This window comes from Aspergillus lentulus, assembly GCF_001445615.1.
Source record: "Aspergillus lentulus DNA, contig: Alt08, strain: IFM 54703, whole genome shotgun sequence".
NCBI classification, from domain to species: domain Eukaryota; kingdom Fungi; phylum Ascomycota; class Eurotiomycetes; order Eurotiales; family Aspergillaceae; genus Aspergillus; species Aspergillus lentulus.
The window spans coordinates 2,991,731-3,018,959 of NW_028322118.1; the positions used below are offsets into that span (position 1 = coordinate 2,991,731).

The window sequence follows — 27,229 nt, forward strand, 5'->3', positions numbered from 1 at the left end:
TCTTCGTCCTGATCCCCTTGTCTGAGATTGATCCACCCTGTCTTCGTTCCCCTCTATTTTACCTCGCAGCTTCTTCCTCTCCGTTTTCTTCTTCCCCTTCCGACCTCTTTCCTCCCAAGCCTCTTTTGGCTAGAAGACCTCCAGCCTCCCACTAAAACGCGGAAGCTCAGCGCTGCCGCCCCCTCTCTTCGCCCTTTCTTCCCCTCCCCAACCCAAGTTTACACAATAATCCTCGCTACCAACCTTCCCCTCTCCGCTCGGCCCATTCATTCATTGATTGATTCATGATTGATGATTTTCGTTCCATGGGTGTGAGCTTACTTCTGATCTAAGGTTCCCTGCCCAGCTCTGTACCGTACATGCATGCATACATTCTATACACCGCGCATGCAAACAATATTACCTACCCTAGGACATTGAAACTCCAAGGCAAAACAAGAGAATAACCTAGATCAGAAGGGAAGGAAAAAAAAGAGAGAAAGACTGAGAACCAAAAGTTGGTACGCATAGCCCTACAATCACCTCTATTATTTTCTTTCTTTTCTTCCATTTTATTTTTATTTCTTTTTCCCCTTCCTTTTTCTTTCCTAACCAACCCTTCTCGTCCACTTTTTGTCCGCACTCCAACCGACCTGTCTCACAGCTGCTGCGACCTATTAGGCTTAGCCTCAAGAGGTCCAGTCCAGTCTTGTCCTGCGTTTGCTGTACTACCAGTACCAGTCTACACCCTCTCCATTATTACCTATTATTTCTACGTACCAAGACTGGGACTATCACTCCCCCAGCCTCCACTTTTCCGTACATGATCTCCCCGTCTGCCTGACCTCTTCTTTCTATGGGTCCTATGTCCATGTCCTATGCAAATGCAAATCAATCATTCTTTGCCTCCCACCGCCTTCGAGCCTCGTCTTCCACTTCCATTCTGGTTTGATCTTCCCAATCTGGACCCTCTGAGAGTTTGTTCTTCAATTTTCCCTCTTTTCCTCTTATATTTGCCGCCGGAAATATAGTGCCTTCTTCTCATTTTTTTTTTTTTTTTGGTCTTTTTCCTTTTTCTTAATTTGATTTTATCCTGCACCAGTCTCCCTTCGCCGCGTCGTCACCGTACCATCCCTTCCGTTTGATGGCTCTTATACATACCTACAGGATCCCGCCTTGATCTTCTCATCTCAACCACTCTGCTTCCATGCTTCCATGCTTTATATTTTCTTTTCCTGCATGACCATGTTAATGACTTGAATGCTTTACTTACTCTACGTCTGCGATTATCTTTAGACTGCTCTGACTCCTCTGTCGATCCGTCGAGCGGTATCTGACCTACAACGAGCTATCACGAACTGCCCTCCTGATAGACACCGTATATCCGACTCGGCAAACAACATTGTGGGTTCATGAGAAGCAGTATTTCGACGTTCGATGCTGGAACTTCGCGTCGCCCCTCATATCCTTATATTTACGATTTGAACGAGACCCATGATTGCCTGCTACTGATTTGGTTGAGCGAGTTTTGTTGACCAATCTGCAATCCGTTTTTCGTGTCGCTTCCCCCGTGCTATCTTGTTCGTGGCGATTCCCAAAAAAAATACCTACACACCTTTTGTCGAAGAAAAGTTTGTGGATGTAGATTTCTGTCAGTACTCACTGCATAGCGATTTCCTCTGTCCAGCGACGGTCTTGAAACATTTCACGCTTACGACGTTCGACGACCTTACACGATTGATCATTGCATTGCCTGCACCGCACGCATTTCTGAATTTCACGAAGTCTTCGTGAGAATCGACTTTTTCATTTGTTTCTTACGAAAACGACGGACTACTCAACGCGGACATCAAACCTGATATCCGTGACCTACAACCAAGCAACGGAAATATACACGCAGGAAGAAACATCTCATACGGTACGCCGGACGCTCATAGTTCGACGTTCCTAGTGCTCCTTCGCCACTACACTTTCAAACCGTTACCCATCAAACCGAAAAGCTGGAGCTACCGTCGATCTCCCAGGTCCACACAAGAGGTCCTGTTGATATCCCTTGGTACAACCACCACGCCGCGGAACGACCTTTGTTGTCTGGTGACAAACTTCCGGCGCTCAGTCTTCCCACGGCCTCGCAGCCGATCGTCTCGGGCCAGTCCTACAGGGCTAGCTACGAAGAGTCGGCTCCGGGTTCGACCAGCTCAAGCGCTCGGACAAGCCTATCGTCCGGCACCGCACCGACCATCAGCGAGGCCAGAACTCCGCCGTCTGTTGACCTTGTGGCTGGTGGACACGGCCGTCTCTCCCTGGAATCTTCCGCCTCGCAGGATTACACAGTTGCGCAGAATCAGGTGAGCGACAGCTATTACCCGAATCCGACCCCTCTGGGCAGCATGAACCAAACGCAACCTTACATGGATGTGCACTCGTCGCATCTGTCATCCGCGCAGCCGTACGCTTCTCAAGCGGCGACGGCAGGGGCGATGGCCCACTATCCGCAATATCACCAACAACCGCCTGTCCTGCAGCCAGCCTCGACCTACGGTCCGGCCAGCTCTTACTCGCAATATGCCTATCCTAGTGGTGTTGCCTCGTCCCAGGCCGCGCCACCCCCGCCATCAACATCGATGAGTAGCCAGGTTCCTGCTCAGTTGCTGCCTTTGCCTGGTAAGCTTCTGGGCCTTTTTAGTTGCTATGCTTTCGTGTACTAATTTCCTCTAGCAGTCAACAGCCACACCGTAACAGCGCCGGGTTATGGCAACACCACAGGAACGCCGATGCAAGGGTTCGTCTATGATACCACTGGACAGTTGGCGCCCCCGGGTGCCAAGCCGCGAGTCACTGCCACCTTGTGGGAGGATGAAGGGAGCCTCTGTTATCAGGTCGAAGCTAAGGGAGTTTGTGTTGCGCGCAGAGAGGGTAAGCACCTGAATCGTCACGGACGGACGGTCAAGTTTATTAACAATGAATAGACAACCACATGATCAACGGTACCAAGCTGCTCAACGTGGCTGGTATGACTAGAGGTCGTCGGGACGGTATCCTCAAGAGCGAGAAGGTCCGCCATGTTGTGAAGATTGGCCCTATGCACCTGAAGGGAGTGTGGTATGTCTTAGTTATGGTATTGTGGTCAAGGGTAACGCTAACAAATGTAGGATCCCCTTTGAGCGGGCTTTGGAGTTTGCCAACAAGGAAAAAATCACTGATCTGCTCTACCCCTTGTTCGTGCACAATATCGGTGGTTTGCTTTACCATCCGACAAACCAGACTCGGACGAATATGGTCGTGCAGGAATCACAACAACGGCGGTTGGAGGGCCCACCATCCGCGCGAACCCCCCAAGCCTCTCAGCCGCCAGCTCTGCACCACCATCACTCCATGCAGCCCTCCATTCCCTCCCAAATGCCTCAGCCACCTACGATGTCCTCGCAGCCTGGTGGTCGTCCTCCGCTCGACCGAGCACATACGTTTCCCACTCCGCCCGCCAGCGCCTCGAGTCTCATGGGCCTTTCAAACCAGAGTAGCTCGTATGACTGGAATAACCAAGGCATGAACTCTGGCGTACCAAACACTCAGCCATTGTCAATTGATACCACTTTGAGCAACGCGCGGTCGATGCCCACGACTCCAGCGACGACGCCTCCCGGCAACAATCTGCAAGGCATGCAATCCTACCAGAGCCAATCCGGGTACGACACTTCGAAAACGTACTACTCGACTGCTCCTTCTTCGCACCCACACTACGCTCCACAGCATTCCCTGTCACAGTATGGCCAGACGATGCCGCCTCATTCTTACATCAAGAATGAGATGGCACCACCGGCGGGACGGGGCCCGGGAGGACAGTCGGAGACTGAAACTTCTGATGTCAAACCTACGGACCGGTACTCACAGAGCAATGGACACGTTGCTCCTGGGGCGGGCGAGTCTGGCCCCGAGCACGAGTCGGACTATGTGCAGCACGACAATACGGGCTACGGCGCCCCTCGGAGTTCCTACACCTATACCACCAACACCTCGGTTGGTAGTCTCGCGGGCGAGCACTCGCAGTTGACAACCGACATTACCGGCTCCCCGCAGCAGAACGGGTCGGGACGTATGACCCCGCGCACAGGAGGTGGACCTCCTCCGCAATGGGCGTCGGGGTATGCGTCTCCCCGACCGACCGCCGCCAGTAGTTTGTATAACATTGTCAGCGACACCCGCGGGTCATCGAACGGAGCTGGCTCAGACAACTACACCGTGGCTTCTAACTCGGCTCCGACATACTCCATTGGTGGATCGTTGGGATCTGGCAAGCGGGGACGGGAAGAAGACGACATGGGCCGGCCGGACAGCCAGGGAGATTACGAAAGCAAGCGCCGACGGACCAATGAAACGACAGTTGGCGGACCAGTTGGCGGAGTGCTGCTGGGACTACAGCCGATGAAAGCCGGAGGTGCCATGCCTCGTCGTCGATGATATGCCATAGACCGAAGACAACTCGAGTAATAGCCGATTTGGCTTCCGACTTTGCATTCGTTTATCTGGTTGTTCAGGGTAAAGAAGGTTAGAAAGGGGACGGGTCCCTCATCCACCGGCGCGTGGGGTGAAAGCCTGTGCGGTCTTCAGTAGACCTTGCGTTTTTCTTTTTGTTTCCACTTTTTCCGTGTTGCGAGGCTTCTTGCCTTTGTTGGGTCATTAATGGTTGCAGCGTGGGCCACCGACGGCCTCTGCATTGATTTCATACTCCGGATGATCAGCGTTATGGTGCCTTTGGGTCATATTGTGGAATGTGCGGTTGTTTTCTGAAAGGATATACTGCGTATTGACGACCATGATGACACGAATTTCCTTGGATGAGTCTTTTTTCTTTTCACTTATATGGTCCACTCTCCATTCATCGCATGTAGGGATAGGACAAAATTGATGGGTTATCAGCATGCACTTTGCGTAGATATCCCTTGTACTACATAGTAGTTGGTATCCGCCGAAGCAGCAAGGCATAGCCATGGTGACTAACCCAAAGCAGAAAAACATCAACATCTGAACCAAGGTTCACTCACTGCCCCTCTGACTTTTTATCCTACCTCACTCCTACAACATTTACCCCTACGTACGTATACAAGTGAGAGAAAAAATGTCACCAACACCAACAAGCCACACAGTCTTCGACCCGTGGAACTCCGCCTCAACAGGGCACCAGCGCGCTGAGAACCCTTACTCGAATACCACCAGCTGGCGCGAGACCCGGCAAGCAAAACTTGCGATTCAGTTTGCCTCGTCGTCGGGCGACTGTGCAGGCGACGGCACTCCCACTACCGAAACCAACGGTGGAAGTAAAGCGGAAGGAGGAGAATGGAAATGGCTCTCCGCGACCGAGGCGCATCGCAACCAGCTCGGATGCAGGGATATCCGGACGATGATGGGGGGGAGCAAGAAGCGTCCTTCCGCCGCTTCTACTATCGATGAAGATGACGCAGGTAAATCCAAGAAAGCGAGGGTGGAGAGGGAGATCCTCTGCCAGACACCCGCATCCGAACCCGCATCCAAACCTGAGAATAAACCCAAGGGCGAAGACAAAGACGGAGTGAGGAAGATACTCACAGGAACAACCATCTACGTCAACGGCTCCACAATGCCGCATATCTCCGACCATAGGCTCAAGTCCCTCCTTGTGCTGCACGGCGCGGAGGTTGCCATATCCCTGTCCAGAAGGACCGTCACGCATGTTATCGTCGGCAAGCCGAATGGCGGGCCTGGTAGTCGAGCGGGAGCCGGGGGAGGACTCGCGGCGGGGAAGTTGCAGAGGGAGATTGAAAGGGGTGGGTGGAGGGGGGTTAAGGTTGTTGGTGTTGAGTGGTATATTCCCTTTTTCTCGTTCGGATACAGGTGTGGTGCTAATGACTGTGGGTAGGGCGCTGGAGAGTATCAAGGCGGGGAAGAGGCTTTCGGAGGGGCGGTTTGCGATGGATTTGGGGTCTGGTGGGCAGAGGAGTGTGATGGGGATGTTTCGACAGGTATGATTTTCTACGTTTATGGGTTGCTTGGTTTTGGATGGTGGTGTTTGGTGTTGGTGTGGGCATATACCCCGGCGTTCTGGTTGATTTCGACGACGAAATGAGTCTACGATTGCTTCCAATAGGTAATACAATTGCATCAACCGCAGTGCTTATTCGGCTGTGGTGTATGAATGCGGCGTTTATACCATTTTCCTTTATTCAGTGGTAAGCTCTTTGGAAGTAACGGCATATGGACAAGTCTTTGCAGTGCGTCCAGTTGGCAGTGTCATGTCTATCATCAATCATGGTCATTATCATATCATACATATCATCCATATACAGACGTCACTAGATAAATGCCCCCCGGTTCGTCGAGGAAGGGCTGTCGCCGTGCCCCGATACAGGACGCCGCCAGCCTCGGCCGTCCGTCCCGCCAGGACTCGTGGGCGACCGCAGCTCAACTCGCATATGCGAGTCCTCGCCGGCGATGAAGGGCTCCTCATCTGGCAACGGTGGCAGCGGATTCGCTCGGGGTCGAGACGAGGATTGCACGGCCCCTGGATCCGCGGTCGCGGTCACGGACCGGGAGGACGGTAACTGCCAGCCGCTTTGCATCTCGGTCGGTGAAGTCTGAGCAGCGTAGCCATAGTCATAAGTGCCGTGACCGCCATAGACCATTGACGATCCATACGGCTCAGGGGCATCGGAGATCGAATCGCTCGACGACGAGTCGATCCGTTCCAGCTTCTCATGCATATCCCAGTCCTCTCCGGCGACGCGCGAATCCCCCTTCACCAGACCTAGCCGTTCCTCCTCGGTGGCTCCCTTGAGGGCTTGCCTCTCGGCACCAGGAACCAGGTGGCTGCGACGCAGAATGCTGCGAGGCGAATGAGGCGGCGGTTTGGGCGGTTCGCTCTCGCTCTTCGACCTGATTCGGTTGAAGACTGTGTTGAAAGAAAACTGCCGCTTAGCCGTGTGCGGAGAGGCTTCATGGTCCGGTGTCTCGTCCGCCCATGCGATGGACCGCGATGTGTCCGTCTGTCCGGAGACTTCGCGCATCCCCGCTCCGTGATAGCTCGTGTCCAAGTTCTTGCTCCCATGTACGGGAGAAACAGTCAGATGGACCGGATCCGTTTGACCGTCCTGGGGATTATAGACCTGGTGCCATTGCCCCGGATGCATGAGATTTGAGGCTCGCGATCGCAGATCATCCAGGAAAGAACGGTCGCTCTGGCGCGTACTCGGTCTGCGGGCGGGATCGTTGTCGTCTGGAGATTCTGACACACCCACCGGAGAATGAGGAGGATGCGACCCAGGCGTGCGGGGTCGCGCCATGGTCGGGCCCTGTCCCAGAACGGTCTTGCGTCGCCGCAGACCGTCCCATTCGATAATCTCATTCTCAGCCGGCGGCTTGAGGAAATCTTCCTGCCTGTCTCGGATATACCGCCGCGCTTCCTCCTCCTCCGTACGACGGCGTGCGGTCGATATCCGCCGGAGGATTGCTGCCGCACCACGAATCGAGTCTGCCTTGGGTTCCGTCTCGGGTTCTTCCTGCGCGGCCACCTCTCGAATCTGATCCAAATCGCCTTTGAAGATGGCCGCATCGGGCACATCTTTGGCGGACTTGGACAGCTGCAGCAGAACGACACCCGCGCAGATTTGCAAGAATCCAAGAATGACGGTGGCGATCTGCATGCCGGTGCCTTTGAAACCCTGGAACAAAACAGCGGAGGAGACGATGGTCGAACTCGTAAAGAAGACGTAGTAGGTGGGGGTGACTAGGGCGGCATTGAAGAGGTTCAACGCTTTCTGCGATGGTCAGGTTAGCATAGCACTTCAACCCATGCAGAAGACATACATTGAGGTAGATAATCTCCGTCAGTAAAGTGGCAATGACAAACACAAGCAACACGTAGAGAAACCACTCCTTGAACTGGGATTTCCCATTGATCTGCGCCAGAATGGCCGCCCCCAGACCCTGCGTGGCCACCACGCTCAACCCACCGATCAAACTGCAGATACTGATGTAGACGAACATGGTCTTCTTGCCGTACCGCGGCCCCAGCCAGAATGCGACGATAGCGCAGCCCACGATGACGACACCCGCATATGACAGGAACCCCGGCGCAATGACATAATGTTTCATATCCTGGATATCACCGACAGACGACTGCTCAGGGGCGTTGAGAGCAATCACCACCGACCCGATAATACACGAGAAACAGCCCACCTTGCCGACGAAACTGAGCCGCTCTTTCAGAAAAATCGCCGAGAGAATAGTGGTGATCACGACCGAGAGCGCCCCCAGCGGCGTGACCAAAATCGCATCCACAAACGCATACGCAACGAAATTGCAGATCTCCCCGACAATCATGAGGATCATCCCGGACCACCACCAGAAGTTCTTGAGGTATCCGTACCCTTCGCCCGCTTCTTCATTGTATTTGACGTTCGCCTTGAGGAGACCCGTCTTCTTCAGCACGAACGAGGTCCCGATGAAGACACCCGACGAGACGGCCAGCGCAATGCCGACGGCTTTGTATGCGGGAGGACGCTCGCTGGTGGAACTCGAACTGCCGGACCGGACGGCGAGGGTCGTGGCATGGGCCACGAGAGAGTGGGAAATTTCCATGGAATCGTTCAGGGCATAGCACTGCCAGCAGTGTATCGATAGATCCAAGAAACCGGTTGAGTGTATATCTATATGTCGAAAAGACGCCGTCGTAGCCGTAGTCGTAATCGTAATCGCAAGAGTCTGACGTTAAGCCATGAATCAATGCAAATTGCTGAATCTAACCACTGAAATTGAACCCGGTTGGATCTCGCACGAGACCAGCGAATCTGACAGTTATCAGGCGCTTCGAGGGTTGATGAACAGGCCCCGGGCGGCAAATTAATTAATCAGACTAGCAAAAGTGGAGGATCAGTGGTGGCTGAGGGCCGCGTGGTTTCAGGAATGTCGGGAGGGTGGATAAGGATAAGGTAAGGCCACGAGGAAGAGAAGCAAGGGAGGAGAATGATAATTATCAAAGAAAAGAGGTTAAGAAACCAGAAAGAACAGATAATAATGGAATTCCAGTGCACTGTCTTGTTGGAAATGAGCTGATGATGGGCGAGACTCGAACAGAAGAAAAGAAAAAGAGGCTGGGCCAGTCAGTTAGTTACTGCTAAGACTGAGGTACACTTGCATCTCGACCCACGGCGCTCTCCCACTTGTCTCGGAGAATTTGGTACAGCTGATGAGAATCGTCCAATTCCCAATCTAAGGATTAGATATGATCCATGGTTTGTCTCTGATATTTATGGACCATGGCTCTAGTGCGATAAAAATAGTTACCAGGGAATGGATAACCTACGGCACGGACTATACATCCACCTCAGCCATCATTACTAACAGCAATGCAATAAGATCAATCATTAACTACTTGTCTTCTCTTTGGGTATCCACCAGTAGTAAATACATCATAAACCATGGGCCAATGCGAATCCCCAAAATAAACAAAGAACAGTGTAAAACGCCTCAAGCCAAAGCCATCCTATACATGTAGTAATCAATCATCGCACATGATAACTGGGTTTCCGCTGCTTGTTCACCGCTGGAGGAGGCTCGTCAACGGGATATGGCGGGCGGACCTTCCCAGTTGACCCATTCCGACCATGATGCACCATCAAGGGCATCGGCATCAGTGCCTCGTTCGCATTATCAGGATACGGAATCGGGGTCTTTGGCGGCACTGGAGGTGGCAGGTTACTCTCCTGCACCTGCACCTGCTCCACGCTCAGCCGAGGCGACGCCATTTGTTGCTGCGAGCCGGGCCGACTCCCGTCGCTGTGAGTATAACTGAAGCTACCGCTGGAAACCCGACCTGACGAAGGATAAACGCCATCCTGCGGGGTCGGATGTGGTGGCAGCGTATCCTCAGCCGGAGGGGACGGAACTCGTAAGCCGCTCGACGGAGGCTGATGTGTCATGATGGGTGCAAAGTCGCCAGGTAGCTCTGCGGGCAACTCCACCGCCATGGGGTTGGAGGGTGGCGGAACGGAAAATACTGGTCCTTGCGAAGTGTAGCTCTGAGGCGAGAATGGCGCATCTTCCGTTGGCTCTGTGGAAGGATCATATCCAGCGGCCGCATGCGCAGCCAGTCGCCGGTGCATGCGCTCGATCTTTGCGAACTTGACCCCGGCGTCCATGATGCTTTTCTTGACTTCTGGCTTGGACAAGTAGCGTCGGGTATTGGTGCTGATGTCGGCCAGTCGGTTCCACTCGTTCATGCCAAACTCACCCACGCCGACCTCGACATTCATCCGGTAGTAGTTGTCCTTGTTCACTCCGCGCTTGGCCAGGTGGGTGCGAAGCATCTCCTGATGGATCTCCTCGCAACCCTCGATCTTAGCGATCAGTCGTCGTCGCGCCTCGGCAAATGTGCCAAGAGCATCGCCAAAGAAATCTTCCCACCACTCATGCTGCCGATTGTTCGTGCCTGGCGGACGCTTGCCGGTGCCCACGCTGATAAACACCCCGATTTCTCGCCCGGGCCACTCGTTGACAGCCGCTTCATCCAGGATCTGCGGCGCCGGATTATATGTACCCGCACCCTCATCGATAAAGAGATGCTGTCCGATTTGAATTGGCTTAAACGCCAGACCTGTCGCCGAGGTGGCACGGCCGGCTTGCCAGATAGTGCAGTTGAATTCGGGAGGAGGTTCTTTGCGCGAGTCGTACGATCGCAGCAGCACCGCGGATCCGTTGCGGGGGGTGCCTTTGTATAACGCCGTCACAGCACTAATCAGTTAGTACGATCTAGGTAGATTTCCCTGACGGGTGTAGACTTACGTTTTTGTCCGATTTTCCCGATTATCGTAGAGTAGAGCATCCGGGTTCCCCCATCGTAGCCCGTTGATGATAGCTGAATGTCGCTGACTGATCGGCGTCGAGGGATGCGAAGCGCCAGACGTGCTGAAACTGCCTCTACTCACGGAGCGCTGCGGAATCGCCGCGGGACTGTATGGCGCGCTGGCGACGGAGCTGCGCGAGCTGGCATTGGGCAGATCATTCCCCTCGGCCTCGAATACCGTATGTTCCCGGACACATTCCCGGATCGCCTCCTCTAGTTTGGACGCCTTGAACAAGGTCGAGCGGTAGGGGATGCCGGCGATGGTCTTGTCGGTCTCGAAGACGCGACGGGTCATGCGCACGTAGACTTCCTTGCAGGTTTCCAGGTCGAGTCGTAGCCGACCCAGCATGAGGGCTATGAGGCCGCCCGTGCCGGTGCCGGCGATGAGGTCGAAGTGGTCGCAGGGTTTGGGGATCTGGTCTCGGCGCGGGGGTTTGCCCTCAGTCTCGACGTAGATGCGGTACATGAGTTCCTGGAGAATGATGAGCATCGAGTATCCTCGAACGCCACCTCCATCTGCTTCGGTCAGTTTTGAACCACATTCAGATGATGGAGTGCTCCATACCTAACGACAGAACCCTCAACGGAGGGCCCTTGGTCGTGTCTTTGCGACGTAACGTCATAGTGTCCATGGCGCCGTTTGACGCCGACGCAAAGTCGTATCTCCTAGGAGACAATCACACCAATGTCGAATTTGTGATCCTTGGATGGTTATCGGCCGCAGGAATAAAAATAATAAAAATAGAATTTGAGGGTGGGGATGACAGGCGCAGGTGGGATATGGCGGGCGCCTGATCGGTCGAGTCGAGGACGAATGGAACGGCCAGGTGCCTGAGAATCCGCGGATGGAAGATTCGATGCAGATGTAGTAGGCAGCAATATTCCTAGTTTATACCATCAAACGATGAAACTGCTAGAAGACTGGTATAAGTGAAATGGATGAAGAGAAATATACGGAGTAATGATGATTCCCAATCTCAGCTGCTGAAGAAACATGGAGAAGCCCAACAGAGCCAGCTGACTGAGTCCCAGCCAGTCAGAGTGTTGCTTGGTCAGTAAATCTCTTAATTTGGTCCTATTCTCTCTTCTAATTGATTTAGCCATATCTTTCTAGTGTGCCATGTATTATTATTCGCATTTGTGTGCGAATGGAAATCACATAATCTGATCTGCTGTGGCTGTGCTCTGCGTCATTGAGGCTGTGCTCTACGTAATATGTCATAATCATATCATGGGAAGCTAAATTGGGCACAGATAGAGGTGGAGCATGTAGCTCTTTGACAGAACTATAGGGCAAATAAATCCCAGTTTGTCAAATATTGAACTGTTTTACCTCAACAACTGCCCTTGTACCAATGGGACTGGGACCGTAACTAAGGTAGAGAGGTACCCCGCAGGAGTATGCCCATAAACAATCTTGAAGCACGGATACAACCACCTTCTAATGCTGGATGGCAAACTACAAACTCGCCTTCCCCAACATCACATCCCTCACCAACTTCAACGCCTCCTCCGCAAACACAACCATGTTCCGCTCCCGATCAGTCCCGCACCCCGTTTCCACCTCGCGAGTAAACGTCCCCTGCGGGGTTGACACCGCCAACGCGACGTATCCTCTGCCCGGTATCCGTACACATTAGCATGTGCGATTTCACCTAAACCTCAAGTGATATCTGCAAGACAAAGAGAAAGAAGAACGTACGGCGTCCGATTCCGCGTCGCACCACCGGTAGGCCCCGCCGTCCCGCTCTCGGCAACGGTATACGTCGACTGCAGGGTATTGCGGACGTGCTGTGCGAGCCCAGCGACGATATCAGGCGTGGGGCCTTCGTAGTTGTCGACATGGGATTGGGTCCAGCCTGCAAAGGCGATGCGGGATTGCAGGGTGTAGAGCTGGGTTGTTAGTGATCCTAGAAAGAAGAGAAGAGAAGGTGAGTGGGAAAGTGCCGTACAGTTAATCCACCCTTGTAGATTGAAGATGCTCCCGGGCGGGAAAGCAGACATGCGGAGATGATGCCTCCGGCTGCCTGTTCAGTATCAGTATCAGTATCCGATGATATGTGTCGGATGCATTGTATTGTCTTGTACTTGAAACATTGTGAAAGGGAGGACAGCATACTGTTTCGGCGACGGAGATGGTTTCCCCCCGGGATTTGAGGAGATCGGCCACCTCTTTGATCAGAGGGCGGAGGGAGGCAGGTGGGAATTCGTGTGCCATTTTGCTGAAAGAGAGTGGGATTGTAGGCCAGTCGGGATGAAAGACAGAGGCTTTGTTGATGGTTGATTGTTCTACAGAAGGTCTCGCATGATGAGGCTGATGGGTGATGACGACGAGGTGCATTGGTCTTGGCGTCATTGGATGGTATCAACTCATGCACATATATAATGCATGACAAAGTGATAGTAAGCTGCATCAGTATCATTCTACTATCTCTCTAGAATCTCACATAACGTCAACATGCAATCGCACCCGCGCTGTCTCATGCCCAACACCCCCCAAACCCAAAGCCATGAATCGCTGTCCTCCCATCGAGAACCAGACCCGGAACTCCAAGCCAGCGGTTTCCATCTCGTTTACAGGTCTCCATCGCCCGCTGTAACCCCAGTGGAATCGTGCATCCCTTTCCGGCCCGCTTCCAGCCGGCTCGTCGATACACTGTATGAGGCGGCGAACTTCTTCGCAAAGATCCTCAGCACCTTCGGAGAAGAAACCACGGCTATCCGATCGTATGCCTCGCCAGCTGTGCTCAATGAGCTCTGGAAATGCAAGCTCAATGCGTCGGAGGAGATCGACGTCATCCCTGCTCTGAAGCAGGAGAGGCCGAGATGGGCGCTTCCTCAGAGGTACGTGTCCGGCTGGCGGAAGAGGAAGAAGCGCAAGGGCAAGGAGCAAGCGCAAGGCGCAAACCAGAAGACCGCCTCGCACACACGGCTGGACCGTGCTGTGCGTGTTGGATATCGGGATTATGCCAGGCGGGTGAAGCATGATCTGTGGCAAGTTTACTATGCGCGCTGGCCGTCGCAGGTGGACGGGAAGAGCAGCACAGGGAGCGGATGTGCCGGTTTGGGTGGGGACCTGAACCGACTGGAGCACTTGCAGAGAAGATTCGAGGCGCTGTATGATGGTTTGGACAAGCTCTGTGGCCAGATGCATAATATCCAGTCATGTCAAGAGTTTATCGATCAGGCCCAGCTGCTCCTGATCTGTATGCATGATATCGAAGACTGGTGGCAGCCGACGGACAAGAGAGGCGCGTTTGCGAAGAAACGCACCGGTCGAAGATAGCTCATACGTGTTTGTATAACTCACCTTGCGCAGCACTCCACTATTGAACTCGTCCTGTAAACCTAGTCAAGCCCATCCTGTGCGAGGAACATTTTCGACGGGTGAAGCCTTTATGTTCATGGCCAAGGTAATTGAAGGATGTAGATTCTTATTAGACTATATGCGACCATCAGACAGCTTGAACCAAATTGTCCCAACGCTTTGTTCAATTCCCCAAACCCGGCCAATCTAAACCCGTCAGTGTCGAATGTGAATAAGGAGTATACTGACTGACCGTAAACCGTCCTCTCTTTCATCGTCCTCAGGACGTCCACCTCATCTCCCACTCGGACCACCACCTTGTCCGAGCCAGGATCCAAGAAGACATATCGTCCAAAGACAGGACTATACTTAGCCCCCTTATCCACCCTCCGATCCTTCATCAACTTCTTCAGAGCACTCCCCGTCTCACCCGTCCCCATCTTCCCAGTCGCATAGTCAACATTAATGCTCTGACACCGTACACAATTCGCCGTGAGCAGCAACCTCGCCGCATTGCCGCCTTGTCCAACCCTCAACTCAGCCCAAAAGTCCTCTTCAAAGGCCGTCGCCGCCCCCGAAACAACAATATTCGGCCGAAACTTGGTCACGTCCATGCGCTCGTCGCCCTCGAAGCGCGCAGACAGCTCATCCACCGACGTCTCAGACGTAAGCAGGTACGGCGCCGTATCCGCAAACGTAATCGACTCGTCCTCTTTGGCTGTCGATAAACACCGCAATAATACCCAAGACAGCAACCCCGCGACAACCGTCGCAGCAACACCCGGCCAATGCCTCAGCAGCTCGTCCCTTGTGAGTTGCAGCGGCCCCGAAGCCCCAGCCGAAACACGCACACCATTCAGCACAAGCGTCAATACCGCCAGGCCCACCAGCGAGCGAGTCGAAACCACCGGCTTATCCACCGCATGAGCGGGGCTCTTCCCCGGCGCGAAACTGCCCAGGACCCGCCGCGAATGCGGGCCCAGGTAGGCTAGTACCACGGCGTACCCGAACCGCTCGCTGAACCACGCGTTGTACGGATCGCCCATGTCGTACCCCGTCGTCGGACTCTGGTGCATCTCGATGCTTAATTGTCGGAGGCCTCGTATATCTGGCTGTAAGGGGATCTCGAGCGTTTTTGTGGCTTTGTCTTTGTTATTGCGATGACTGTCCGCTGGTGGATGGTACGTCACAATGATCCGGCCTGGTAAATCTTTCTCTTCGTCTGGGTAGATGATTTCTGTTGTAAAGAGAGCCATTTCGGGGAAATGGGGGACGTGCATGTTCTTGAGGGTGGATGCGCCATTCTGCCCCGGAATGACTTTGAGGAGCATGAATCGCCGGTCATATTGGAATCCTGTTCGGGTGAGGGTTGCTTCTGACAGGGAGACACCGCGGATGGACTTGATGGGGTATGTGTAGAGCTGAGTTGAAATATGAGTTTCTCGTCTTTTGCAAGGGGTGGAGTCCGCCTACCTGGCTGATGTGCATGTCTGCTCTTGTAGTTTTTTATTTCGCTGAAAAGGTAAAGTCAGGCAATGCCAACGTTGTCTATTTCTGAGTTGAAAAAAACTCTGAACTGAAATGACAGTGTGGTGGTTGAGATACAAATAAACAGCCTCACCCGCATTCTCCAACTTAATGCGGAGAAGTTACGCCGACCTATCGGATGCGGGGATGACAGAATGTTGTTGATAGGGCGCAGAATAGACACATTCCACCTTATCCATAGATAATCACACCACTAGTACAGAACATTATAGACAAGAAGAAATAAAACAATTCCGATCACAGATTGATATTGTGTTGAATGTATATACATACATGCGTGCATCATAAGCAGACATCTTGGTCATGTTGAACAGCTAACCCGCCAAAAGAAGCCCTCAAAACATCATCTCATTAAATACCGGCAATGGATACTTTTAATCATCCCAAGGAAGGCTGAAGGTGCCCACCCAGTCTTCCACCTCCTTTCTCAGGAGCACAATCTCGGAGATCTCCTCGCCCTCACCAACGTAGTCGAGGAAGGCCTTGACTGTGTTGGGGTTCTTAACTCCCTTGGCTGCGGCACTCTCCTTGGCAGCCTTGTCCAGTTTCTGAGTGATGATCACGGCACGGTCGACAATGTCAGCGACACGACGGAAGTCCTCAGGCTGGAAGCCACGAGTGGTCATGGCAGGAGTTCCCAACCGGAGACCGCCGGGCTTCAGGGCGGACTGGTCTCCAGGAACGGTGTTCTTGTTGCTGGCAACGCCACAGAGCTCGAGGACACGCTCAACACGGGCACCGTCGACTCCGCGATTCTTCAGGTCCACAAGGACCAGGTGGTTGTCGGTGCCGCCCGACACGATGTTGTAGCCGAGACCGCCATTGTTGATTGGGCCACCCAGTCTGTCCGACAGCGCCTTGGCGTTGGCCAAAACGGTCTCCTGGTAGGCCTTAAATTCAGGCGTTTGAGCCTGCTTCAAGGCGACGGACAGCGCGGTGATGGTGTGGTTGTGAGGACCACCCTGGTGACCAGGGAAAACCGACGCGTTGATGAGGTTCTCGAGATCGTACATCTCCTTGTTGCCCTTCTTGTCTGTCCGGCGGACGCCCTTGCGGTAGAAGATCATGGCACCGCGAGGACCGCGCAGGGATTTGTGGGTTGTGGTTGTCACAATGTCAGAGTGAGGGAAGGGCGAAGGCAGCACACCGGCGGCTACTAAGCCCGAGATGTGGGCCATATCGCTCAAAAGGTATGCACCAGCGGCGTCAGCGATCTGGCGCATGCGGGGGTAATCGATAAGCCGGCTGTAGGCCGAAGTGCCGGCGATAATCAGCTTGGGGCGGTACAGCAGAGCCAGCTTCTCCGCCCCGTCGTAATCAATGAGGCCAGTGGATTCATCCAGACGGTAAGGCAGGGTCTCGAAGTACTTGGAGATGAAGGAAATCTTCTTGGTTGGGGTTTGGTAACCGTGCGACAGGTGACCACCGTGGGGCAGATCCAGGCCCATCAAACGGTCGTGTGTGTTGAGGACGGCGGAGATGGCATAAAGGTTTGCCGGTGATCCGGAGAGAGCTGTAGGAGTTAGACAGTTATATGTAAAGTATTTACTAGAAACTTACGCTGTACGTTAACACCCCATTCCTCGGGGTTCAGTCTAAAGGTCTCGAGGGCACGCTGCTGGCAGAGTCTCTCAGACTCGTCGATGAACTCGTTTCCTCCATAGTATCTCGCACCGGGGTATCCTTCAGAATATTTGTCTGGGGGCCAGTTAGTTTCATCCATTCTGGAACCGACAGCAGCGGACTGACTTTGCATCACACTCCCCAGCGCATCGAGAACGGCTTGGGACGTAAAGTTCTCAGAGGGGATGAGATTGATGAAATGCTTTTGGCGTTTTTTCTCCTGCACCAGTATGAGTGAATCTATTCAATTGATGCCCGGGAAGGTCGATGCACCTTTTGCAGAATGTTGTAGACAGTGGGATCTTCCTCCTCCAGGGATGCGGAGAGCAACTGCACGGATATGACATCAGTACATGTCCTAGGAACAAGTCAGGGAGATAGAGCGCACATGCTGCTGGCCATCGCGGCTGGATGAGGATACGCTCCGCCATTGCACATTCCTGGATGCAGCAGTGGGAGTCTGAAGCTGGAAGCCTGGACGGCGGGCGGTGGTGATAGCAGTGGTAGCTCTGGAAGAGCTTCCAGACCGCGGGATGAGGCGCGAGGCCTGTCGTCCGCAACGACTCAGAGACATTGTTGGGCAGGATTCAGCCTATCGTCCGTTTTGAATCGGTGACAGACAATATCAAAGAGTCCACGAAAGAAAATGAAGGAAAACCGGGTGATATAACAATGGCACGCCGATGGTTATCTCTTGATCCATCGGACAACGGTAGTTCTTGATACGGGCGGCTCCGTTGCCCGCGGAAAGCTGTCAGCCGCTAAGCCGTTCTGGGACCGAGCACCCCGATTGGCCTGATGGCGCGGAAGAGGATGTTCCACTCCGAGCACTCGCTTACGGCACCTTACTGTTTTTATCTCCGCCGGCATCCTCGCACCTTTCTTCTCTCTTCCCCTCTTTTTCTCTTCATCACACAACTAAATCCAAGATGAAGAGATGGCGTCTACGGCTTTTTCAGTTCTCGTGGAAGAGACGGCTTCTGGCTGGCTCTTCCCGGGCGATGCTGATATGTCCCGCGCCCATTCACCATCCATGAGGGGCAATGAACCGTCTGATTGGATCTGTGTGCAAAGCTGGGATGACTCGATGAGTTGGACATATATGAGGTGTTTTGAAGGCCTACGTGTACAGTCATATCGAGATAGAATGAACGAATTCAATCGTCTCTCATCCCAGCAGGTCCTGTATGATCCCAGAGTATGTGTAGTGTGGAAGATGACTCGAACAAGACGAGGTTTGTGCGAGGGTGAAACTTCGGTCTAGTGAAACTCTACAACATGCACCACGAAAATATGAGGCAGGAAGAAGGCACCTTGCCTGTACCGAGTACTACGTGGCTCTGTAAGGAGCAAGTACTTTAACTTCAATAAGCTGCACTTGAAATTGGAAATCACAAAAGCTCTGATTTCCTGAGATCCGAGCGAGCTTGAAAGTGTCAAGCATAGGCGAGGAAAGGAGTAGACCGCTCTTCTGGGAAATGATTCTCAGGGCGGCAGCAGGAGGTTGGAACAGTAGCTAATCAGTAGGAACCATGATCGACGGGGTATCTATTTACAGAGTATGAGTCGCAGATATCTCTCAAGAGTCAGGACTGAACAGTCAGGACTCAATGCCAGCACTGTTAGACTAAAAAGTCTCGGCTTCTTCTACACCCCAGAGATGGATTCTCTACTTGCTCAAACAGGCATGCGAACAGCGGCACCATTGAGGGATCATTGACCGGTTCAGGGGTATTTCAGGCCCGAAAACATGGAGATCTGAGTGCATAGAGAAAAGTGCGTATATCTACTGTTCCTCTTGTCTACTCTTGTTACAACTCCTCTGAAAATGTTAAATCCACGCACTGGACACGAGACTAGTCCCATAGACTAAACATTAGGGCCGTCCACCACATTAACTCTGTCTGTACTAGACTGCAAGAGTGGCTTCGTCTCCTGCACTCCTTATTGAGTAATTTTAGATGTTTAATCTCCTGAGTCTGAACTAGATCCTGGGCCTGATTTCCTAGGTTAATTCTAGCCTGAATACTTCAGGGCCCGTCCATCCTCCCTCCAGACCTTCCTTTTCTTCTTTTTCTCTTTTCTCCGCCAACTGCTTCACTGCTTCACTCGCTCTCTCCAACTACCCCGGTGTTATACCGAGTACATTCTTTTACAGAAATCTGCGTGGATTTTTATCCTAGTCGCTCTTTATCTATCAACCTTACCACATCAATCTCAATCTCAATAAAATCATCAAAATGCGTTTCTTCGCTACTATTCTGGCTACCCTCGCCGTGGGCGCCGTCGCCTCTAACGCCGTTGCCGATGAGGAATACAGCACCGTCGTGGTCACCGAGTACAGCACCTACTGCCCCAAGGCCACCTCCGTTCCTGAGGCTTCCTCCAGCGCTGTATGTCACTGTCATGAAACCGAAAGGATCATGGAAGTGAAACATGCTAATCCCTCATCTGCAGGTTCCCTCCATCACCGTCTCCAACGGCGTGACCTACTCCATCTCCCGGCCCCTGATCACCTCTACCATCACCAAGTGCAACAAGTGGTATGCCTTTTCTCACCGTCTCTCGATGAGTCGCCAGAATGTTTGAAGATGATGATACTGACTCGAGTAGCCCCTCCTCCACCCCCATCATCCACACCCCCACCCCCTCCAGCAGCTCCATCGTCGTCGTCCCGACTTCCAAGCCTGTCATCCCCTCCGGTGCAGGCCCCAAGACCACCAGCACCCCCGCCGCCAGCACCCCCGTCACTCCCCTGGCGACTGGTGCCGCCTCGCGCGCTGCCGTCGGTGCCGGCGCGGGTCTGGCCGGTGTTTTTGCCCTGGCTGCTTACCTGCTGTAACTGAGCTGAGCTGTAGCTGAGCGGACTGATGAGGTGAGGTTTTTGGCCTCGCTTGTATAGGGGGGTTGTGATTTAATTGATTGATTGATTTGATTTGTCTGGTTTGGTTGTCTGAGAGCTGAGTCTACGTTTCATGGAATTGAATCGGAATCAGGTTCGGATTTGATTCAATATACATACCTTTAGTACAGGGTTGCGCTTTTCGTTCGTTCGTCACTACCCCCGGGCGATGAAGGCGAGATACCACTAGCGTTTACTATTACTAGTACCCCCCTTTTTCTTCTCTTTTGACTTCATGATTATTGATTTGTTCTATACGATCGATACCTGGTTTTATTAAGCATGGATTACTTTTGGTTTACTTAACTTGGACGTGAATTGTATCCTCGTATCGACAGTCGGAGTAAGTCGTGACTGGTTATAACTTCGCCTTAGCGGCAAAGTATTCTCGGACCCTCTCCCGCGCAACCTGCACCACCTCTGCGTCCTCCACCGTCGGCGGCACATTCACAGGAGCATCAAACTCCCCCCGCACCCCATTCTCCACCAACTCGCGCAGCACCCGTCGCAGCGTCTTGCCGCTGCGCGTCTTCGGGATCATCCCCCGTCCCTGGATGATACCCCCCAGCGAAGCGATGGCCCCGATTTGCTCGCGCACCAGCTGGTTCACAGCCTGAAAGAGCTCCGCGCTGGGACGGGCGGGAAGTGGCCCCGATCCCCGGGGCTGGATAAATGCAAAGGGGAGGTGGCCCTTGAGCGGGTCCGGCATGCCTACCACGCTGGCCTCGCCAATGTCCGGGTGCGACAGGATGGCTTGCTCGATGGCTCCCGTGCTGAACCGGTGCGCGGCCACGTTGATGATGTCGTCGGACCGCGACATGATGTGGATGTACCCGTCCTCGTCGATCATGCCAGCATCACCCGTGTCGACCCATCGGCCGTTGAACCGTTTGAGGTATCCCTTGTAGAACCGCTCGTCGTCGTTGAATAAACTAGTAAAAGCCGTCGGCGCCAGGGGCATCGCCATGACTATGTTCCCCATCGTCCCGCGCGGCACCTCCCGCCCTTCATCGTCGACGATACGAACGTCAAACCCGGGCATCGGTAGTCCGGCTGATCCAGGTCGAACGGCTAGCGGCTTGGAATCCTCATTCGCTTGCCTCTGGTCCACCAGGCCTGCTGCGCTGTTCAGCGCTAATCCGGAGATGGGGGATCCGGATTCGGATGACCACCAGTTATCGATCACCATGGCCCCCGGCGCCGCATGCTGGGCCAGGAGCGCTTGATACGCCTCGACGATGCTCGGTTCGCTTCTCTCGCCAGCGAGAAATAGAGCTTTCAGGTGCCTCAGTCCCCCGCGGCGCGCAACCTGCAGGAAGTACCTGTTGTCCGGATCGTCCTTGCGGATTGCCCGAATGGCCGTCGGCGCCGTAAAGAGCACCTTGACCTTGTGCTCGTCGACGATCCGCCAGAAGGTGCCTGCGTCGGGTGTCCCCACCGGTTTTCCTTCGAACAGGACCGTCGTGGCACCCACCAGCAACGGTGCATACAGAATATACGAGTGACCGACCACCCACCCGATATCCGAGGCGCAGAACATGACATCCCCTGGCCCGTGGATATCAAACAGATACTTGATGGACAAATGGAGTCCTACTGCGTGGCCCCCTGCTTCTCGGAAGACTCCTTTCGGCAATCCAGTCGTCCCTACCCACACATCAGCATCGTTACATTACCCCCCAAAGCAGGACGCATACCGCTGGTATAGATGATATACAGCCCATCTGTGCTCTTGACCGGCACCGGGCCCGCCTTGACCCCGCGCATCCGAGCGCTCTTGACCAGCCGCTGCCAGTTGCGCTGCCCGCCCATCTTGTCCGGATTGTTCCACCGCAGCTGGTCCCGCTGCCAGATGATCGTCTTGGACGGCTTGAAGCTGCTCGCCGCAATGGCCCCCTCGACCAGTGGCCGATATGACAGAGGACCCTTGGACCCTTCAATCCCACACGAGGCCGTCATGATCACTCGCGGCTTCGCGGCCTCAATCCGCTGCGCAAGCGACTTGGCCGCGAAACCGCCGAACACGGCCGAATGAATAGCCCCCAGCCGGGTGATGGCTAGCGCTGCAATCAGCGCCGCGGGGATCATAGGCACTGTTGTGGTCATCAGATATTACCCTACGTGACGGTCCACAGCTGAAATACATACTGTAGATGATCACCACATCTCCCTTTTTCACTCCTTCTTCCCTTAACACACCAGCCAGCACCTCCACTTCATCCAGCAATTGGCTGTATGTATACTTCTCCTTGACGCCCGTCACCGGCGAGTCCCAGATTATCGCTACATTCTCCCCGCGGCCGGCCGCCACATGCCGATCCACACAGTTGTAAGTCGTGGAGATCTCGCCGTCTGGGAACCAGGACCAGTGCTCGTGCGTGACCCCGCTTGGTAGAGTCTTGGGTTGTCGGACGAGTGTCTGCGAGGGCTTCTTGTGCCAGTGCAGCTGGGTCGCGTGATACGACCAAAAGCTTTCGGGGGAGTGCAGGGACTGAGCGTGGACTGTTTGTTGGGTAGACATTGTCCCCTTTTTTTTCGCTCAAGCGTAGGAACGACGCTCCAGGATTCGATGACCAGACAGCAGAGAAGAGATAAGGGATAAATAAAAAAGTGGATATGGGATGGCCGCTACAATATGACGAAGTACAAAGAAATTACACCCAGCACTACTCCGTAGTCTAACCAAACCCGAGCAGTAGATAGAATCAGAAGAGATTCACGGAGGAAAGGAAGCAGAAGGAAACAAGCCGACCTCATGCACGATGGTGCTGCAGGCGAGCTGTAAGTTAACCTAGACCAAAGTCAAACCCCGTCCATGCCGGGATTCGTTTAGACTCGGCAATCAGTCAGCAAACGTCGATGTGAAATCCGCAAGGGTGTTCATTGCTCCAGCCTCCATGACATTCGAACCGTTAATGATGGGGATTTGATTCGACAATCGATAAGTGGATGAAGTGAAGCTGTGGGGAAGTGGGCTGGCTGATACTACGTCCTGGACAGGGTGGATGAAGCCGAGGATAATTTGAAGCTTTCCCCGCACGGATGGTCCGTTCAGCATCCGGAGTGGTAGTTGGTACAGTTGTCCACCTGTCAAAGAGGATCCAGATGGAGCTTACATACTGGCCACTGGATCGATCAGATTTGGACAAAGATACCTAGTGGGTGACTATTGCATCTCCTGACTCCGAACTCTGTATTCTTCGCCACTTCCACATAGTCATACAGGACTCGCAAGAACCAGGTAATCGCTCTTAAACTGATAGAACTGAATATAATGTGTCTTTATTTTAGGTCTATCTGTGTCAACGAACTTTTTGTTCTTTATATTCGCAAATAATGCATCAGAAAAAAAAAAAGTAACAACTCAAAGCTCAGCCGTAGGGTATCATATCGAAATGCCTGCTAAACGGTCGACTGCTTCAGTGAAAACAACCATACGTCTTCTTCCCTCCGGTCCGGTCGTCGGTCACATTCCTTGCTTCCTCCACACCTGTCTGTAGTACAAACCCTCTTCTGACATTCACATCTCAGGACCCAGCCCACGCAAAAGATTGGTCCTGGGTCCAGGTGGCTGGAATGAACCACATCCCCGAGGCTGGAACCGAGCAACTGCAAGGGGTTGAAAATGAGTATCCAGGGTGCGCGAGAGAAGAAAAGAAAGTCTATAATCCCCGATGCTTCTGAGATTCCAGCCTCTCCCATGTAACGGAAATAAAATCTGTTTCCAAAGGCGACACTCCAGGGGTACGGAGGAACATGGAGCATACATCAAGCATCTCCATAAAACTGTATGTGCGTATCCAACACAAGTAGAGTAGAAGAGAGGCGAGGAAAATGTAACGGAGGAAAGGGACGAGAAATGACCGCCCAGTCTATAGTCCAGAGACCGGTAAGACGTTCATGCAGCCAATATAAACAGATAGAAGATATTGCCATGGAGCAGGCTCACATGGATGTTCGTGGACGCTTGGAGTGGACGAAAGTGGAAGAGGTGGAATGCGAATGCGAATGCTAATGCGTCCCTCACAGTATGACGCACTTGATGCCACCTCGGTGTCTGGCACGGTCGGGTCGGAAAGTTTTGGGATATTCAGGACCGGCGTCGCGATCGCGCATGGGACCCAAGCCGGTCGGTCGACGATCCTGGGCTCGTCCTCCCTGCTGCTGTTGCCGTTGCTGTCGGAGCATGCGAACGACATCGTAAAAGGCCTTCTCCACGTTGATGCAGTTTTTGGCGGACGCCTCGACGAATTCGCAGCCCAAGTCCTTCGCCAGGGCCTGTCCTTCCTGCGCCGAGACCGCTCGCTCCACTGCTTTGTCGCTTTTGTTGCCGACTAGCATCACGGGCACGGGGAGGGGTGGACCCGAAGGCGCGTTCATGGGCGATCCCAGATAGCTGGCTCCGGATGGCGACCCGGAGTGGGCTGACTCCTTGACCATCTTTATCTGGTTGTAGAATTTTTGTATGCGAGAGAAAGAAGCGCGCGATGTGATGCTGTAGACAAGCACGAAACCTTCGCCGTCGCGGATCCACTGATCTCGCAAGGCCGTGTATTCCTCCTGGCCTGCGGTGTCCAGCACTTCCAACATGCAGGACTGCTGATCGATCACGACTTGTTTCCGGTACGAGTCTTCAATAGTCGGATCGTACGTTTCGACGAAATGATTCAAACAGAGCTATTCAGAGCAAGAAAAATTTAAGTCGAGAGTTCAGTAACGGTGTCATCAACCGTTCAAGACAGAAATGGAGGACTAACCTGGATCGTGAGCGCGGTCTTACCGACACCACCATCTCCCAACACCACCAATTTGTACAACGTCATTTTTCCCGACATGGCGACTATATCGCACCCGTAGGTCACCGAAGAAACAATAAATTGATTGATCGAATTGTTTTTTATTCTTTTTTTTTTCTTAAAGATGGAAGAAAGAATAGAGAAAGATTGGGTACGAGGCGAAGAGGAAGGGGAGAGAGGGGCGAAGAGAGAAAGAGAAAGCTATGAATGCTCCACGGTGGGCACGGACGCGGATAACGGAGTGTTGCGAGACACTACGACTGGGGGTCCAGCGCAGGAACTTAAAGAACGGCTATTGTGGTAAAGTTAGTGCGGTTATTAGCCACCGGAAGAACCGTCGTTGCTCTGTAGCCGTCCAAGCACATGTGCAGCCCACAGTCCACACCACAACACGAGGCCCCACGGGAGCAAAAGCAAAGGAAAGAAAGACATGACATACCTTTGGGTCCTTAAATTTGCCTTTATGATCAGCGAATTCAAAGCGAAAGGTGTTAATAATCCCTGAAGCTCTCCGGTCGCAGTATAAGCTCGTCGAGCGCAGGATCAGGAGCAAGATAGTACGAGACAGAAAATTTTGGACTCGAGCGGAAAACCCGAGAGTTGCAGCAGCCAACAACAACTGTATCTGCAGTTATCCCTGCCACAGCGTATTTGATAGTCTTAGCCGAAGGACAAAAATGCGGGTTTGCCAGTACTTCCGATGAGTAGTGACACAGAGGGATGTCCTGCCAATATATCTGTTGTCCCTTTTTCTTGGGGGTGAATGCCTGAAGATTGATTCCGCCACGCAAAAATAGCAGAGTTGAAGCGGATCCAATTTGGAATCGGAGAGTAGTGAGAGTCCAAGGGGTGTGAGGTGGAATATCTTTTCACTGTTCCTTTCCTTTTCTTTTTCGACAATACTCCTGATCTTGAAGGGAGGGGGAGGGGGAAAGCTGCACAGGCGATCAAGCGGCGACGCCAGGGAGGACCAAGGATAAAAGGCTTGGCCAGCGATGGGAGAGATGGTGGATAGAGAAGCAAAACGATAGATTGCTTATAAGAAACAGGAGAAAATGAAAAAGTACAGTTAGATGGAGGAATAGATACAGGGGAAGAAATAATGATAACATAATAAAAAAGGGAGTGAGAAAAATCACAACAATAACTCCGTAGTGATTAATTATTTTGTACCTAGACTATTATTACGGAATACTGAGGCACGTTTCCTTCCCCCTCTCTCATAATCCGATGTAGCTAAACCAGCACATACCCAGAGTAGTTAGTGAAGACCTACGGCATTGTATTAGCAAGAGAATTTGATTGATGTTTGACAAGGTAGGTATAATATAGCGGTAATAAACAAGGAGAATAGATCAATGAAGTCAAAGGCGAATAGAGGAAACAGCACCTATGGGGTGCTTTGTCGGAAGGTTTCTCTCTTGGATCAATTGATAGATTTGATACCCTGCTGATAACACACATTCTGGAATTAAACGGAGGCAATTGTGTGGCGTCTCAGCTTGTATGCTTGAAGTATCGTCTACAAACCTACAACGGGTATATCGTATAACACGAATCATTTTTAAGGAGTTGCACGACAGGTGATTGTCCTGTCATCGTCAGGCTCTCGTACTGTGATGCAGATCTGATACAGAGGTATCTTCAGCTTTGACTCTCTAAAATCTAAGCGAAACGGGATGGTAATGGAATCCGCGAGGTACCTGACGTCGAGGCGATGCGCATTGCCCACGAGTTCAATACATGCCATCCACCATACCCTTCATGATGAGATAGTTGCCATTCGAAATGCCCTGTTGCTTCCCCTGAGTCTCTGATTCATGGCCTGCAAGCGAAAGTTTTTGCCAGTTTTAGCCTCGTCTCAGATCTTCAAGGAAACATGCCCACTTTCGACTGAAGACAGTTTCGGGTACACACCAAGTGGGCGGATGGCCACACTAGGCCACCCCACACCAGACCCAGTTAGCAATTGGCATAGCTCAATTCGGGTTGTTTAGGCTTCATCTTCCAACAAGGTCCAGCGGTAAGCTTCCGAGTGATACACCGGAGGACAGTGCATGAACTTAGATGTCCGGTTGTGCTCCAAGACGGAGCGCACCAAGAGTCCCAAAGCGTGTTGACTGGAACTCAAGTGGCAATCTGCAGTGGCAATCAAAATGCTATCTACAACTAGTCTCTCTCAAGTTGCATCCCTAGACTAT

The 27,229-nt window shown here is 52.9% G+C and overlaps 9 protein-coding genes across 9 annotated transcripts; 4 read left to right on the top strand and 5 right to left on the bottom strand.

The window, feature by feature from the left end:
* Positions 1-284: 284 nt before the first annotated feature.
* Positions 285-4,437, top strand: ALT_4222 (KilA-N domain-containing protein; the record flags this gene model as incomplete). Its single annotated transcript, XM_089599706.1, has 5 exons — positions 285-311; positions 1,917-2,643; positions 2,698-2,895; positions 2,949-3,081; positions 3,132-4,437. 5 exons carry the CDS (start codon positions 285-287, stop codon positions 4,435-4,437), a joined length of 2,391 nt encoding a protein of 796 aa, XP_089456044.1.
* A 658-nt stretch (positions 4,438-5,095) lies between these two features.
* On the top strand, positions 5,096-5,981 carry ALT_4223 (uncharacterized protein; the record flags this gene model as incomplete). Its single annotated transcript, XM_033563123.2, has 2 exons — positions 5,096-5,817; positions 5,873-5,981. The coding sequence occupies 2 exons, from the start codon at positions 5,096-5,098 to the stop codon at positions 5,979-5,981; spliced, it is 831 nt and encodes a 276-aa protein (XP_033419014.2).
* Positions 5,982-6,305: 324 nt separating this feature from the next.
* Positions 6,306-13,070, bottom strand: ALT_4224 (DUF803 domain membrane protein; the record flags this gene model as incomplete). Its single annotated transcript, XM_033563120.2, has 9 exons — positions 6,306-7,766; positions 7,816-8,610; positions 9,522-10,740; positions 10,792-11,368; positions 11,418-11,518; positions 12,352-12,468; positions 12,555-12,745; positions 12,805-12,879; positions 12,972-13,070. 9 exons carry the CDS (start codon positions 13,068-13,070, stop codon positions 6,306-6,308), a joined length of 4,635 nt encoding a protein of 1,544 aa, XP_033419011.2.
* Positions 13,071-13,310: 240 nt separating this feature from the next.
* Positions 13,311-14,138, top strand: ALT_4225 (uncharacterized protein; the record flags this gene model as incomplete). Its single annotated transcript, XM_033563119.2, has 1 exon — positions 13,311-14,138. The coding sequence occupies one exon, from the start codon at positions 13,311-13,313 to the stop codon at positions 14,136-14,138; it is 828 nt and encodes a 275-aa protein (XP_033419010.2).
* A 205-nt stretch (positions 14,139-14,343) lies between these two features.
* On the bottom strand, positions 14,344-15,647 carry ALT_4226 (MOSC domain protein; the record flags this gene model as incomplete). Its single annotated transcript, XM_033563118.2, has 3 exons — positions 14,344-14,366; positions 14,413-15,580; positions 15,633-15,647. 3 exons carry the CDS (start codon positions 15,645-15,647, stop codon positions 14,344-14,346), a joined length of 1,206 nt encoding a protein of 401 aa, XP_033419009.2.
* Positions 15,648-16,081: 434 nt separating this feature from the next.
* Positions 16,082-17,904, bottom strand: ALT_4227 (serine hydroxymethyltransferase; the record flags this gene model as incomplete). Its single annotated transcript, XM_033563117.2, has 5 exons — positions 16,082-17,220; positions 17,268-17,405; positions 17,457-17,550; positions 17,604-17,660; positions 17,719-17,904. The coding sequence occupies 5 exons, from the start codon at positions 17,902-17,904 to the stop codon at positions 16,082-16,084; spliced, it is 1,614 nt and encodes a 537-aa protein (XP_033419008.1).
* A 1,666-nt stretch (positions 17,905-19,570) lies between these two features.
* On the top strand, positions 19,571-20,172 carry ALT_4228 (putative GPI anchored protein; the record flags this gene model as incomplete). The annotated part of the gene is made up of 3 exons (XM_033563116.2): positions 19,571-19,723; positions 19,788-19,873; positions 19,944-20,172. The coding sequence occupies 3 exons, from the start codon at positions 19,571-19,573 to the stop codon at positions 20,170-20,172; spliced, it is 468 nt and encodes a 155-aa protein (XP_033419007.1).
* Positions 20,173-20,590: 418 nt separating this feature from the next.
* On the bottom strand, positions 20,591-22,753 carry ALT_4229 (putative acyl-CoA synthetase; the record flags this gene model as incomplete). Its single annotated transcript, XM_033563115.2, has 3 exons — positions 20,591-21,879; positions 21,930-22,325; positions 22,381-22,753. The coding sequence occupies 3 exons, from the start codon at positions 22,751-22,753 to the stop codon at positions 20,591-20,593; spliced, it is 2,058 nt and encodes a 685-aa protein (XP_033419006.2).
* Positions 22,754-24,255: 1,502 nt separating this feature from the next.
* Positions 24,256-25,067, bottom strand: rasB (Ras small monomeric GTPase RasB; the record flags this gene model as incomplete). The annotated part of the gene is made up of 2 exons (XM_033563114.2): positions 24,256-24,909; positions 24,990-25,067. The coding sequence occupies 2 exons, from the start codon at positions 25,065-25,067 to the stop codon at positions 24,256-24,258; spliced, it is 732 nt and encodes a 243-aa protein (XP_033419005.1).
* Between the last annotated feature and the right edge of the window lie 2,162 nt (positions 25,068-27,229).